The sequence below is a fragment of the Papaver somniferum genome, chromosome 8, assembly GCF_003573695.1.
Source record: "Papaver somniferum cultivar HN1 chromosome 8, ASM357369v1, whole genome shotgun sequence".
NCBI classification, from domain to species: domain Eukaryota; kingdom Viridiplantae; phylum Streptophyta; class Magnoliopsida; order Ranunculales; family Papaveraceae; genus Papaver; species Papaver somniferum.
The window spans coordinates 173,235,474-173,250,557 of NC_039365.1; the positions used below are offsets into that span (position 1 = coordinate 173,235,474).

Here is a 15,084-nt window from a genome sequence, read left to right on the forward strand (position 1 = left end):
AACCCCCACCAGGGGCGATGCCCCCAGGACCCCCTTTGGTTAGCGGCGTTGAAAATATTCCAACAAAATCAGTGTGTATGATTTTCTCTCAACTAACAAAGAGAAAGAGAGAGAACAAATCCACGTGACTACTATGTATGACGTGTTTTTTTCATGCTGATAGTTTTGAACGCCACATGGGATCATGGTTTTTAAAATCGCACGATTTGCGATTCAAATCGTGCGATTCGCGTCAAAAATTTTGAATTCGATTCACATCGCTAGTGTGGAGAATCGTAATTATTCATACGATTTTGACTTTTTCTTTTAGTTGACCAATCAAATAATTATGTTTCCACTGACTTATGTGTCCCCTTGGACCCCATCAACTACCTAGGTCTTAGAAATCTACTACGGGACGATAACTTTGAAGACTTACGTTAAAAATTTGTGCATATTGGACCATCAAATACTAAATGTGTGATAAAAATTCACAATTTAAGGTTGCATGGATGGCTGCACCTTATATAGCTCTTCGGTGGTTAGAGTCCTGAGCTACTATACCACATGGATTTCATATATATTTTACTTTATAATTATTTTCTGTTGGAATTTATTTATGGGTCTCATAAAAATTAGTGTTATTATAACTGTATTATTAATTTCTAAGGACATATTAAAATGACTATAAATTTACGATTCACGATCCATTATACGATTCGATTCTCAAAATATAAAAACGATTCACGTTACGATTTACGGTTGTAACGAGGAAGGAGAATAGGGAGGAGAAAGGAAATGAGAATAGCACTGCCCTTTACAAAAGCCAATAATTTTGTTTCCAAAGAAGTACAAAATGAAAATAAGCATAACAGCAAAAGGAAATCAATACTGAATAAGCCATTTTAGGGCGTAAGTACACTCTTACAACAGCACTTGAATAAATAGATAAAACAGAAATTTGTCCAAATTGTTTGGACCCTTGCACAGGTTCGTATGCAATGGCAATTTGTTCATGAAAAATGAACTAAAATTGGGGCAACGAACATTCTTTTGGAATAATTCCACCGAATCTTTTAGTATCATTGCAGTAAGCATAGATCATATTATTGTTTCTAATCGAATCCATTTGACCTTTTTGAGCAGTAGTTAGTTGGCTATAAACTGGAGATGTGAACCAGTAAGACTTGCTGGCACATTGTGTAACACTGACTGCTCCCTTCCACTTGCAAGCCCTAGCCCTGAACCTCCTATATTGAGCCTTGAATGGAGCTTGTGTCCAGTCAGTCTTGTCACGACCACCTCTTGTTGCCCAGTCATCAGCATTCCATAGACTTGTTAAAGCTCTCATTCCTTGTTTATTTGGGTATGGAACTCCTTCGCTTTCATAGTTTCTGTAGACAGGGATTGGTATTCTATCTACATACCACCTGAAACACGAGAAATATTAAAAGCTATCATTCAGAGACCACGGTTTCACTCATACACATGCGCATGTCTTAAACTTCACGCTAAATTTAGTTTGATCAGTCCCAACACCTAACATCTATCACATTAAAAGCCGATTGAACAACAACATATACAGTACATATGTACTTACACAATCTCTGATGGGTTCCAGTGGATGGTATAGTTGTGGAAAGCAGCACTCGGGTCATACCATGGAACAAACTGTTCTTCCCTGTTTCCCTTTCCTTGAGCGTAGACGTTTGTGTGGATTGTGTAGGGTTGTCCCGTTACATTTCCTAAGAACTCAAAGTCTATTTCGTCATGTTTATCACCAGTAGATGACAGCTGCACGTCAAACGTATATATTTTACGTTATATTTCTGAAACTGAATATTATGGAAAAATTATGTTTGTGTAAAAGTATATACATGTAAATATTTATTTCATACTTTGCATAACTATTCACATAAAACGTTGTAACAACACCTGCAGAATTTCCAGGTACTAGTTTAATTAGCATTTCAATACTTCCAAAGAGAAATGCTGCCTTAGTCTTTGCTGCAGAACCTGAATTTTTATCAACAAGTACAAGTTCAAGATTAGCACCTCTAATGGTGGCACGTTCTTTACCCCATAAAATAATCATACTCTTTGCAAGAGCTTGACCATTAACTTGAAGACTGCTATGATCAAATGCAACAATAACAGATAGAACTAAGGCTAAGAAAATAGCCTTCCTGTTCCCCTCCATGTTCCCAGCAAACCCTCGAAACAAATGAAAACTTTCTGTGTTTTGGAACTGATTAGTAACTTAAACTCGGTAGAGAATTGAAGTTATTGGGATGTTTGTTTTGGAGGAACCAGGATTTGGCTTTTATATTAGTTGTTAGCTGATAACAATTTTATGTCTTCATTCATGTCAACAACTACATAGAGTTTTTTAGATATTTTTATGTTTTGATCCATATCTTTTGTTTGAAGATGTCCAGTTAAATTATTTTCTTAATTTTAGAAGGGAATTGGTATTCATAAAATTGCATATTTCTGATAATTAATCAAAAGAAAATGCATGATTCGAGAAAAATAAGGTTCAGAAGGGTGCAAACTGCAAAGTTATGTTGCGCACGAAGTCTTGGGGCCAATTCTTTCATGACCCGAGACTAGAGTAGATAATGGCAACTGCAAGATGAAACTTAGCTTATATAAAGACAACTCTCTTTATTGATGTTTAGAAAATCTCTCAAAACTAAACACAAGTTCTAATCTTGCTCATATGATCAAACCACAACTTTGGTGATCATATATATATATAGAACTATGAATTCCTTTTCCTAGTCCTATTACCTTATTACATGTATTTCCTTTTCTTAGAACTAGATGACTTCTAATTTCCTTAGGATTACATCAATTTCCTAATCTTGTCCTAACCAGCTTGTTAGTGACTTCTATGTTGAAGTTAATCCAACATTCTCCCCGTTAAGCTTCAACCTTACCCGTGAGATATCTTGTACTCCAATCAATTATCTCATTTCTTCAAACTTGATCCGAGCTAATGCCTTTGTCAATATATCTGCTTTCTGCTCAGTTCCTGGTATGTGTTCAACGTTGATGATCTCCTTCTCGATACATTCTCGTATGAAATGATACCTTTTGTGAATGTGTTTCGTCTTCCCATGAAACACTGGATTTTTAGTGAGTGCAATTGCAGACTTATTATCAATATTGATGAGAACTTTTTAAGGTTCTCTTCCTTTGATTTCACCCAACATTTCTTGAAGCCATATTGATTGTTTAGTTGCTTCTGTTGCAGCCATAAACTCAGCTTCACAGGATGAGAGGGCTACAGTGTCTTGCTTCTGTGAACACCATGTAATAGGTGCTTCACCTAGATAAAATATATGACCAGTTGTACCTTTTCCATCATCTTGGTCAATATTATGACTGCTGTCACTATACCCAACAATTCCTTTTGATCCTCCTCGACCATACTTCAATCCCCAGCTGATTGTTCCTCTTAGATATCTCAATATCTGCTTTATTACATCACCATGAGACTTGCGTGGACTCTTCATATAACGGCTTGCTACTGCCACAGAGAATTCTCCTTGCATAAGCTTCTTGTTTAATCTGAATACCATCTACTCCTTGATGGACTTCTATGCTAAGGTAATAAGTGAGTTTTCCGAGGTCTGACATCTCAAACTTTGATGACATTTCTCTCTTGAACTCATTGATCACCTTAAGGGAGTTGCCAGTCAAACATAGATCATCTACATAGACTGCAATCACAAGAAGCGTTCCCCTTTCTTCTCTTTTGTATACTGACGTTTCTTTAAAGCACTTAACAAATCTGATTTCTCTTAAGATTTGATCTAACTTTGTATTCCAGGATCGAGGAGCTTGTCTTAGACCATATAGAGATTTTGATAACTTATAAACCTTATGCTCTTGTCCTTTTACTTCAAAACCTTCTGGTTTTTCAACATACACATTTTCTCGCAATTCACCATGTAAGAATGCTGTCTTAACGTCTAAGTGGTGAATTTCCCATGAGTTTGATGCAGCTTCTGCTATTAAGAGACGAATTGTCTCTAGTCTAGCAACTGGTGCGAAAACTTCATCAAAGTCTATGCCTGATTCTTGAACGTATCCCTTAGCTACAAGTCTTGCCTTATATTTGTTAATAGTTCCATCAGCATTTCTTTTAACCTTGAAGATCCACTTAATACCAATCACTTTTACTCCACCTGGCTTATCAACTAGAAACCAAGTCTTGTTTCTGTTGATTGAAATAATTTCTTCTCTACATGCTTGTATCCATTTATGCGAAAGCTTTGCTTCCTTAAAGTTTCTTGGTTCGTCATTAATGGACAACAATAATGTCTCACATTCCTCTGCTGCTTGAAGAACATAATCCTCCAGATACTGTGGCTTTTGTATCTGTCTTGTTGATTTTCGCAGTGGAATGGGTTGAGTTATTTCATCGGTCTCCTCTTTTTCTTCTTCTTCTTCTTCTTCTTCTACTTCTTCGTTATTCTCTGTGTTTTCATTATTCTCTTCTTCTTCTTGATTAACATCATTGTTTCCATTGGTATTGATGATTATGGGTCCTTCTCCTTCATCAATTACTTGACCCCATCTCATGTGAAAAATTCCTGGATCCCTACTTGGTCCATCATTAGTTTCTTTCCAGTTCCAGTTTGCTTTTTCATCGAATACCACATCTCGACTCACTATTACTCTTTTCGTTGTTGGACTGAATAATGGGATTTTTAACAAATTGCCACACTTGCAAATCCCGATTCAAGAAAATGCCACCGTTTTTTTCAGAATTTATTAAATGCCACAACCGTTAGTTTTTCCGTCAGGACCCACACACTTGGTCTTTTTCGCTGACTCGGTCAAAATAATCTGTCGCGATTTACATATTTACCCTTGAAAACCCTGTATACTAGTGATGTTCTTGAGATGAGAAGAAACAGTAGAGAAACGGGTTTGTGATGTTCTTGAGAGAAGACGGGTTCTCTCAATTTAGGGTTGATTTCCACATACTTTCTTCGATCGAGGTAAATGTTCTGGTAGATTGATTCTTCAACTACTCAGGAGAGAAGATGTCGATGAATTACAAGGAGAGACTAAAAGAAGCAGCAGATTTAGTTATTTCTAGCGATCATCATCAAAGTGACGTACTCCCGTTAAACTATGATGAGATTGGCATAAAGGCTACACTGAAGCCTCATCAAATTCAAGGAATTTTATGGCTTATACAAAGATATCTTACTGGTGTCAATTTTATTCTTGGTCAGTAAAACCCTAGCTCTGAATTCCGTTTCTACTCTATATCATTGATTTCTTCCCTTAAATTGATCTTTTGTTATCTATTTTGCAGGAGACGAGGTTGGGAATTCGGACTGCTTACTAAAACCCTAACTCTTTGATTTTATTTTTTTCTTTCCTTCGAGTTTTTCAAGTTCAGTATTAGTTGTTGAAATCAGTATTTTTGTTGTTACTCACTGTGTAATTGCAATGAGTTAGGCCATTAGGGAAAGCTTGCTAGTCATCTTACCAGTGGGGAGAGGAGAATTTTCTTTGCTTACGCCTAATTCCCACGGATTAATTGGTAATAAAATTCTACTTTATAATGGTTTAGGTTCTGTTTTGTGTAGATGGGTCTTGGGAAGACTTTGCAAGCCATTACTTTCTTAAGCTATTTGAAGTTCCATTTGAAATCACCTGGGCCATTCTGTGAGTTAATCTTTTGGTTTCTGCTAGTACTTTTGTGATTTGATCGTTGATTATATATGATTACGGATTTTAGAGGATTTCGTTGTTGTTTGTTTACGAATTTCTTGTTTTTTTCAGTGGTAATATGCCCTCTCAGTGTGACAGATGGTTGGGTATCATAGGTAGCAAAGTTTTGTCCTAAATTGAGGGTTCTACGATATGTTGGCGACAAAGAAGTCAGACGCGATCTTCGCAGGAAACCTTTTGAGCAGGTAATGCAGTATTTTTCCTTGTACGGGACTTTTGACGGTTTGTTATCTTATGAACTTGATGCTGTTCTGAGTTTTGTTTCTCGAAAGGAGCATTGATTCGAGTTGATTGTCATACTCTTTTACACAAAATCATTTTTGAGCTAATGTTTGTTTGTTATGTTTATAGGCTAACACAGACTTTCCTTTTGATGTCCTTTTGACTACGTATGACATTGTGTTGATGGATAAGGGAATTTCTTTCTCAAATTCCATGGCACTATGCTGTAATTGATGAAGCACAGTGACTTAAAAATCCTTCCAGTGTATGTACAAATTTTTTTAATTAACTCTTCATTCATCTCGATAGTCCTACACCTACAAAACTACTTTCATCAGGAGCTGCAGGGAGTGTTTGTAATTTTATACTCTTGTAAATGAACGAGTACTGATGGTAAAGTTCACCTTTGCGTTCAACACACTTGCAGCTGCCTAATTGGTCAATTTTTGCAGTTTTTATACAATGTATTTGAACAACTTTTTTTCATTCCACGAAGGTTATTGATTACGGGAACCCCCATTCAGAATAATCTTTCTGAACTGTGGTCTCTTATGCATTTTTGTATGCCTATGGTCTTCTGGTACACTGGAGCAATTCCTATCCACATTTAAGGAGGCTGGAGACTTCTCAACATGTATTTTCTTCTTCTTATCTTTTTTGAAGTTTTAGTAGATCACCTTTTCTTTGTTCTTGAGGTGGGATTTCAATTCTTCATTTTTTGTCAGTGGGTGTTGGTCTTGAGACACTCTGTAACGAAGCCTATATGAAAGCAACTGTATTTTCTACTCAAGTGATTCGAGTTTCAAGTTAAGTTGGTGATCGTGTTGGATTTCATAAGCATGCCCAAAGAAATATTTTCACAGTTACTAGCAGGGTTGTTCCTCCTTCTTTACAGGCTCTTCAACATAAAATTTTATACTGTCATACATTGTAGGGTCCCGTATCTCAAGCAAAAGAAACTTATCGTCTAAATATGCTGCTGTGGGTTGAGTAATTGAGATGATTTTTTTGTTGGATGTTGGATGAGTTTGCTGGTGGTACTGAGATGAGTTTGCTGGATGAGTTTAAACTTATCGTCTAAACTTATCCTCATTGGTTGTTGGATGAGTTTGCTAGTGGTACTGAGATGAAGTGCTGCAGCTGCAGGTGGAGATAAAACTGCAATTTTGTTGGTATCTTTAATTGCCACTTTGAAGTGGTCATTAAAATAGGAATTAAGAACAACAGAAAGAGTACATGTACTAACTGATTTGAGGGTATATATGTCTTTTACTAAGCTGGATAACTGCCACCTATGCACTAACTGATGGCAACAGTTTTTTTGGATGGAAAATGTCAAATGTATGACATTTAATAAACTTTGAAAAAAACGGTGGCATTTTCTTGATCTGAAAATTGGAAGTGTGACACTTTATTAAAATCACCTTGAATAATCTGTAAGCTTTGGATCCAGGCTCAATTCCTAGATGCACAAGATTCTGAGATCGATCATCCAGTTTCTTAAGAGTTGCAGAATCAACTTTTGCGTATGCTTTGCAACCAAACACTCTTAAATGATCTATGTTTGGTTTTCTCTTTCGCAAACTTTCATATAGAGTCATGTCTTTCAGAGCTTTCGTAGGTATCCTGTTTATTAGGTATGTGGAGTGTCGTACAGCTTCTCCCCATAGATAATTAGGTACCTGCATAGCCTTTAAAGAACTTCTTGTCATCTCCATTAGAGTCCTGTTTCTCCTCTCCACCACTCCGTTTTGTTGTGGTAGCCCTCGAACCATCTTGTTCTGAGACATAGTTTTTAAGGTTCTGAAACTTATGTGTCCTAACCTTGCGTGCCACTTCCATGTCTGATCTTCCAGTCTCATATTCAGACACAATGACCTTCCAATCATGAGACTTATCTTGTAGAGTCCATTCTGTGAGCGTGACACTCTAACTAAAAGTCTTCCACTTGGGTCATGAACTGTTAGATAATCTTGTCGCATTCTAACATCACATCCAACTTCTGTAGCTTGTCCTAAACTTAGAATGTTGCTTTGTAAGTTTGGGATGAAGTAGATGTTTGTGACAAGCTTCTGTTCTCCGATCTTGCTCTGAAATAGAATTGATCCTTTCCCTTCAATTTCTACAGAAGATCCATCCCCAAACTTCACTTGTCCTTTGATTTTCTCATTGAGTTCAAAAAAGTAGTGTCTCTTACCAGTCATGTGATTGCTGGATCCATTATCTAAATACTAGATTCCTTCTTCTCCATCCTTTGATTCGTAGTTCTTTGGTATTAGTTTCCCTTCGTTTAAGAATACAACTTCGTGCATGAAATGAGCTGTATCTGCTTTCCTTGTTTCATTCTTGTTTGCTTCTTCCATCTTTTGTATTCTTTCAGGGCATACAGAGGAGAAGTGTCCTGGTTTATCACATCTGTAACAAATAATTCTATCCTTCTTTTCTTTCCCTTGGTTTTGATCATTCTGACTTGTTGTTCTATCTTGTGAGTTAAACCTTCCTCCCCTTCCTCGGCCTCTGTTTACTCTACCACCTCTTCCACGACCTCTTCCTCTTGTCGCAGAGTTTTGTTGGTAAGAGTTTGTGTACAAGAGTTTTCCTTGAGTTTCTCCATTGTTTTCTTCATCAAGGATTCTCTCTTCATATGCTTTCAATCTTCCAATTATATCTTCATAGCTAGTCTTCTTTAAATCTGAGACTTGTTCGAGAGAAGCTATGATATGAATATACTTGGATCTTGGTAAAATATTGAGAAACTTCTTTACCTGTTTATCTTCATCAATGGATTGTCCAAGTGACGCAGCTTTTGAGGCTATCTCTGATAGCTTTCCTGCAAAGCTATCAATAGTATCAGTGTCTTTCATCTTCATTCTTTCAAATTCAGACATTAAGGTTTGCAGACGGGCTTCTTTAACTCGATCAGCTCCGAGATTACGTGCCTTTATTACATCCCAAATTTTCTTTGAAGTTTCATGTTCACCAACTTGTAGAACAAGACATTCTGGTATTGCTTGAAAGAGTAATCCAATGGCAACATTTTTTTTTGTATGGGTACAATGTACCACGATCAATTATTTCCCAAACTTTGTAGATTTTCATCAAGACCTTCATCCTCATGACCCATACTGTGTAGTTTGTGGCGTTGAGGATTGGAACTTGTATTGATGGTGGCGTGAACTGTTTTGCACCCACAATGGTGGTTTCGTTTTCCATGGCTCAGAAACAAGCTCTGATACCAATTAATGGCAATTGCAAGATGAAACTTAGCTTATATAAAGACAACTCTCTTTATTGATGTTTAGAAAATATCTCAAAACTAAACACAAGCTCTAATCTTGCTCATATGATCAAACCACAACTTTGGTGATCATATATATATATATATATATTAACTATGAATTCCTTTTCCTAGTCCTATTACCTTATTACATGTCTTTCCTTTTCTTAGAAATAGATGACTTCTAATTCCCTTAGGATTACATCAATTTCCTAATCTTGTCCTAACCAGCTTGTTAGTGACTTCTATGTTGAAGTTAATCCAACAGTAGATAATAGTTGTTTGCCGTTGATGGAGGCCATGACTTAACATTGACATTTTCTTCTTTGGCTCTTTTTTTCGAGAAGAAAAGGTTATATTGAGAAAAGAAAAAAATGTACAGAGAGAGGAGTCAATAGACTCCCAAAAAAGTGAAAAGGCTAGCTAATTACAAAATAACCATATCTTCCCGGTGTTGTATGATTTGGCTCATCGAGTATCCCTTAAAAATCTCCGTAGATAAACTCCATAAGTAAATATCCAAAATCACGGCGTGACTTAGTTCTTCTGCTGTCTTACTTCTGTCACCATGGTGCCTGCTATTTCTCTCCATCCATATTTCCCACAAAATTGCATAAGGTAGTACCTGCCAGATTGTTTTCCTTCTCTCCCTACTGTCAACTAAACTCCAGCTCTTCATCAGGGTACGAAAATCATTTGGCATAACCCAACAAACTTGAAGAGAATTAATGAAGAAAGTTCAAAGTTGTTTAGCCCAACTGCACTTAAGAAACAAGTGATCCAAGCTTTCCACTTCTGAGTCGCATAATAAGCACATATTTGACGAAATTGTGACACCACGCCTTACTAACATATCTCTAGTTGGAACTTCATAATGCATTGCATCCCACATTATGAAACAGACCTTAGGTGGGATCAGCTTGCAGTCAACATTCTTGCGAAACTCCCAGTCTTCTTCTGCACTAGTCACTGCCTTGTACCATCCCTTTGTTGAGCAATCTCCGTCCAATTGGTTCATTAGTTTGTAAAGGCACCAAACCCTCCTCTACTGTCTTAGTTTTCTCACATATGATCTTCCTCCACAAAGCATCTTTCTCCTTGCAACATCTTCCATTCCATTTAACTAAAAGAGATCTATTCACCAATCTCAAACAGCGTATTCTCAATCCTCATTTGCTTTTAGGCTTGTAAACAGTCTTAAAGTTTACCCAACTCATCTTGTTCTTGTTATCTTCCTCCCCCACAAGAATTTTCTAATGATACTCTTCAACTGCTTCTCCACCACAATAGGCATATAGTAAATAGAGATAAAATACACAGCCACACTCTCCAATGAGCTCTTCATTAAAGTAACTCTCTCTGCCTTGTTTAAGAATTTTCTAAAGAGATGCTAATTCTCTTCCAAGATGCTAATTTTTTCTTCATCTTTTGAATGATAACTTCACAAAGATCTACATTTCTTTTAGTAGCACCGATAGGCATGCCCAAGTAAGTTATTGGAAGCTTGTCTACTTTGCATCCCAATTCTAAAGAGAGCTCATTCACAAGTTCATCCGCACCTATACTAGTCATAGCATTCTTCTCCAAGTTTAGCTTCAAACCAGTCATCACCTCAAACATCATTAGGATAATAAATAATCTCCTTACCTCCAGTTTATTTGCATCTAACAAAATTATAATGTCATCTGCAAACTGTAAATGTGAGACTATTGTACCTCCTTCCGCCACTTGAAAACCGCTGATCCTACCTGCACAGACTGCATCATTCAAATTCAGAAGAATAACATACGGCGGTTTTTATACAGCATTTTCCAAAGTGCTTAAATGATATCCTAGATTTTGAATGTAACTGTACAAACGGTGCATTTTTTTTATTTTCTATTAAATACAGTTTGAAACCGGCCTGACAGATTAACAGGATACCATAGTTCGCATAATATGAACTTTCATCAAGGTCGGCGTTCAGCATCTGGCATAAATTTCAAAATTTGAGTTTAAAATTCCTTGGACGATTTATTTCTAATTCCTATCGACCAATCAAAAAAATATTTGATTTGTGCCCGTGCTACACACCGGGTATTTTTCTTCTTTTAACTTGGTGTACATAGGGATTTGCGCCACCCCCGTGGAAATGCACTTTTGATTGTGCGCGGGACCCGTCCTGTGGCGATGCATTTTTGATTTGGCGTGGCAGCGCGAATACATCAAATTGGTAGAGAAAAGATAGAAAATATGGCCAGATTTTATTTTTTTTTCCTTTTATTTTCCCTTTATGTATTAACTCGGAAAAAGAGTTCTGATATGGTAGATACTGAACTTCCGAATTGTATTTAGACTTCCATATAACTCCAAACACGATAAGTTAAGTTTTTCTTTTGAGTTTGTAATTTCTAAACCTACGTTGCCAAGTGTCCAAACCAAAACTAAAAATGCTAATTTTGATTTGTTCCCGTGCTATGCAACGGTCATATATATAACTTATTTATTGTTGAATTGAGGTCAGATGATTAATAGAGCTACGAATGTTTTCATAAGCATCAATATTTTAAGTTGTAATACTTACTGCCACTACTAAGAGAGTTTCTGTACCCAACTAAGTATACACAAAAGCTTATGTTGCTCTAAGTTTATGAAATTCCTGAGGTAACAAAAAAAAAAATCACCAAAAGGGTATATTACGGAATTTAAAGAAGCTCCCTTCCACCACCAACCGTGAGATTCCTAATAGTTTGTACTGTTTTTCCTCTCTGTGATAGTCTTCCACAATTGCAATTGATTCAGAGTCTTCCATTCGCCTCTATGGATTCCTTTACCGCGTCCCCCCTTTTCTCTCATGTTCATTGAAATACCCTTAAAATTAAATTGAGATTCTATATTGTGCAAGATTAATAGATAGAAAAGTAATCAATAATAAGTAAAAGGAAAAGCTGAAAATATTACACTAAAGCCGAGGTGTTCTCGCTGGAGTTCCTGTTGGGTGCAATAATTAAAAACAAGAAAAATCAAATAAGCAAAAGTTATTGATACTTAACTCCTTTATTATGGAAGTGATCGATTTGACGAAAAGGACGAGCTCCCCATTCTCCGCAACAGCAACAAGGAAAAACGTAGGAAAAACAGAGTGAGTCACCTGTTCAACACGCTATCCTTAAGACATTAGCGTCCGGCTACACTAAAGATTGATGTTATAGACCTCACAAGACGGATATCTCTAGGGTAAAACACCCTACTACACCTACTACTAGCATATGTAGTAGATGCTCAACTTGAGCTTGGAAACTCCGAAAAAACCCTTAAGGAAAACCACGAATGCTTAAGAAAACAACATAAAAATATTTCCCTTGGGGGTCTCTCTAAAAAATAGAGAAACCCCTTTCCCATAGATTTTATAAAATTAGTGAATTTCTTTATATAATGGAATAACACAACTTAAAAAGATGAACTCCCCGATGTGGGACTAAAAAAGCTTATATAGTCTCTTAAAACAACAAAAAAGTGGAAACTCCACGGTGTGAGACTAATAAGTTTTTCATTCACAAAATAAAACAATAAATTATAATTTTTATTAAAACTTTAAAAATTATATTTTATTAATCGTTTTCCAACAATCCCCCACATGAATGAAAACTCAAAAAAACACGAAAACACAGATAGATCTTGGTAAATCAACAACCCAATCTCACGACCCGAACTGACTGAACAGACAGACATCGTGCACGTTGAAGTCATACTAGCCATTCCAACGTCATCTCCTTCACACAACAGTGTATTGACCCAGGGTCATACTATGGATTGCAAAAATCATATAGTATAGAGAGCTTTCATCTTTAGTTCCTCACAAGTAAGACTAAAGGTTCCTTTCACCAAAGTGAAAAAGCATGAACTAGTTAACCCTTAGGACCCTTAGGTCCTAAGTTCTAGTAATACCAAAACCGTCAAAACGAAAATCACATAAAAGACACAGGAAATATCATTTTAGGCAGAGGTGTCCATGAGGTCTTGAACCTTTTATTAGTGAGATATTACCGGAATTACTTTCTAGAGACAGTGAAGTATGTCTTGAACTGCTAGTGTTTGATGTAATTTGCGATAACAACCACGGATGATATCTCCAAGGTTGCTGCCAAGCTCGTGCCGTTTTGTCCAATTTGGCCCTGGACATATCCTGTTTCTCAGAATGCTCTAGAGAATCAAATCTCATATTATCATAGGAAGCGGCCCCACTTCCTCATTCAGATAAGTGAGTTTCCATAAGAGTGTTACTGCTACACCCCACTTCAATCTTAAATTGAAACTATAGAACTCATTAAGACTTCTTAAAAGTCATCCTTCACATGCAGTCGCACTATCACGTCTACACCATAGGGAAGGGACAGAGAATGATAGTGTTTATCTTTACCCACCACAAATTAGTTTTCTCATTCGAAACCTTGATCTTGGGATCTTCAGTCAGCAAGGTTGAGTATCCTTCATGGCAAGTTTAATTTATGAGCTTAAGCCCCATCCCCCTCGATGCATTTCTAACTATCTCTTTGGATAAACCTTTCGTCAAAGGTTTTGCGATATTCTCCTTGGACTTTATCCAATCAATGGAAATAACGCCGATTGAGATTAGTTATTTTAGCTTTAGCTATTATAGCTTGGCTAACACAATGTATATATATACCTGGCACATGCCTATGCCAGAGAGGAATGTCTACTAAAAAGCATCTTAGGCACTCGGCCCCCTCTCCTGCTTTATCTAACGCAATACTCTCATATTCTATAATGAATTGAGCAATATTATGTTTGTCAGAAAATCTTCCAAAAACATACCCTCTTTCTAGAGTGAAAACATATCCACTCGTAGACTTAGACTCCTCTGAGTCAACTATCCAGTTTGCATCACAAAGTCCCTCAAGGACAACAAGATGTCTTTCATAAATCAAACAAAAGGTAATAGAGTATTTTAGGTACCGTAATACTCTACTAAGTGCATCCCAATGCTCTTGCTCTGTACTACAAGTAAATATACTTAACTTACTCACAATATAAGTAATGTCTGGACTGTTACAGTTCATTAAATTCATCAGACATCCTATAACTCTTGAGTATTCAAGTTAAGATATTCCATTACCCTTATTTTTCTTGAGTCCACAAGAAGAATAGTACGGGTACAAACAAGCATAATCAGAGTGATCGTATCTTTTAAGCACAAATTCAACATTATGAGAACGACTAAGACTATGAATGTTAGATTATATTCTAATCCTCATCCCTAAGATTACATCAACATGGCCTAAGTCTTTCAAGTCAACGTTCTCATTCATCGCATGTTTTTAGTGGAATTAATAACATCTATGTTTGTATCAAGTATAAACATATCATCAACACACAAGCATACAATCACACAATCATACTTAACAAGTTACTTGTAAATATACTTGTAAGATTCATTAAGTTAAATCCACTACTCATTATCATATAATCAAATTTTCGGTGTCACTGTTTACGTGCTTATTTGAAAACCATACAAAGATTTGTTCAACTTACAAACTTTGTCTTCACAACCTTTCACTACAAATTCCTCAGGTTGGTCTATGTAAATTTCTTTATCTAATTCACGGTTTTAGAAAAGCTGTCTTAACATCCATCTGATGTATCTCTACATTGTTTATGGAAGCAATAGCAATTAGCATCTCAACGGAAGCAATTATCGTCACAGGTGAATAAGAATCAAGTAAGTCCACACCTTCTTTTAGTTTATAGCCTTAAGCTATCAACCTAGCCTCATATTTTTCCACAGTTTTATCTACCTTATGTTTCCTCTTAAAGACTCATTTACATCATATGGACTTACTCCCTGG

At 36.5% G+C, this 15,084-nt stretch overlaps 2 protein-coding genes across 2 annotated transcripts; one reads left to right on the forward strand and one right to left on the reverse strand.

Annotated features, from left to right (window-relative positions):
• Positions 1-1,006: 1,006 nt before the first annotated feature.
• LOC113301543 (probable xyloglucan endotransglucosylase/hydrolase protein 26) lies at positions 1,007-2,080 on the reverse strand. Its single transcript, XM_026550318.1, has 3 exons — positions 1,895-2,080; positions 1,580-1,773; positions 1,007-1,409 (listed from the first exon to the last, which is right to left on the reverse strand). Exons 1-3 carry the CDS (start codon positions 2,072-2,074, stop codon positions 1,007-1,009), a joined length of 777 nt encoding a protein of 258 aa, XP_026406103.1. The 5' UTR covers positions 2,075-2,080.
• A 2,896-nt stretch (positions 2,081-4,976) lies between these two features.
• Positions 4,977-5,935, forward strand: LOC113303829 (probable helicase CHR10). The gene is made up of 4 exons (XM_026552916.1): positions 4,977-5,229; positions 5,318-5,325; positions 5,595-5,673; positions 5,791-5,935. Exons 1-4 carry the CDS (start codon positions 5,040-5,042, stop codon positions 5,832-5,834), a joined length of 321 nt encoding a protein of 106 aa, XP_026408701.1. The 5' UTR covers positions 4,977-5,039; the 3' UTR covers positions 5,835-5,935.
• The last annotated feature ends 9,149 nt before the right edge of the window (positions 5,936-15,084 follow it).

Bases quoted from the DNA above. Each gene is read 5' to 3' on its own strand.
- LOC113301543 (XM_026550318.1), bottom strand. From the start codon at position 2,074: ATGATTATTTTATGGGGTAAAGAACGTGCCACCATTAGAGGTGCTAAT. The intron at 1,774-1,894 runs GTGAATAGTTAT...TTTGACGTGCAG, and splicing joins GTGTTGTTACAACGTTTTAT to CTGTCATCTACTGGTGATAA. The intron at 1,410-1,579 runs GTAAGTACATAT...CTCGTGTTTCAG, and splicing joins TGGAACCCATCAGAGATTGT to GTGGTATGTAGATAGAATAC.
- LOC113303829 (XM_026552916.1), top strand. From the start codon at position 5,040: ATGTCGATGAATTACAAGGAGAGACTAAAAGAAGCAGCAGATTTAGTT. The intron at 5,674-5,790 runs GTGAGTTAATCT...TGTTTTTTTCAG, and splicing joins GAAATCACCTGGGCCATTCT to TGGTAATATGCCCTCTCAGT.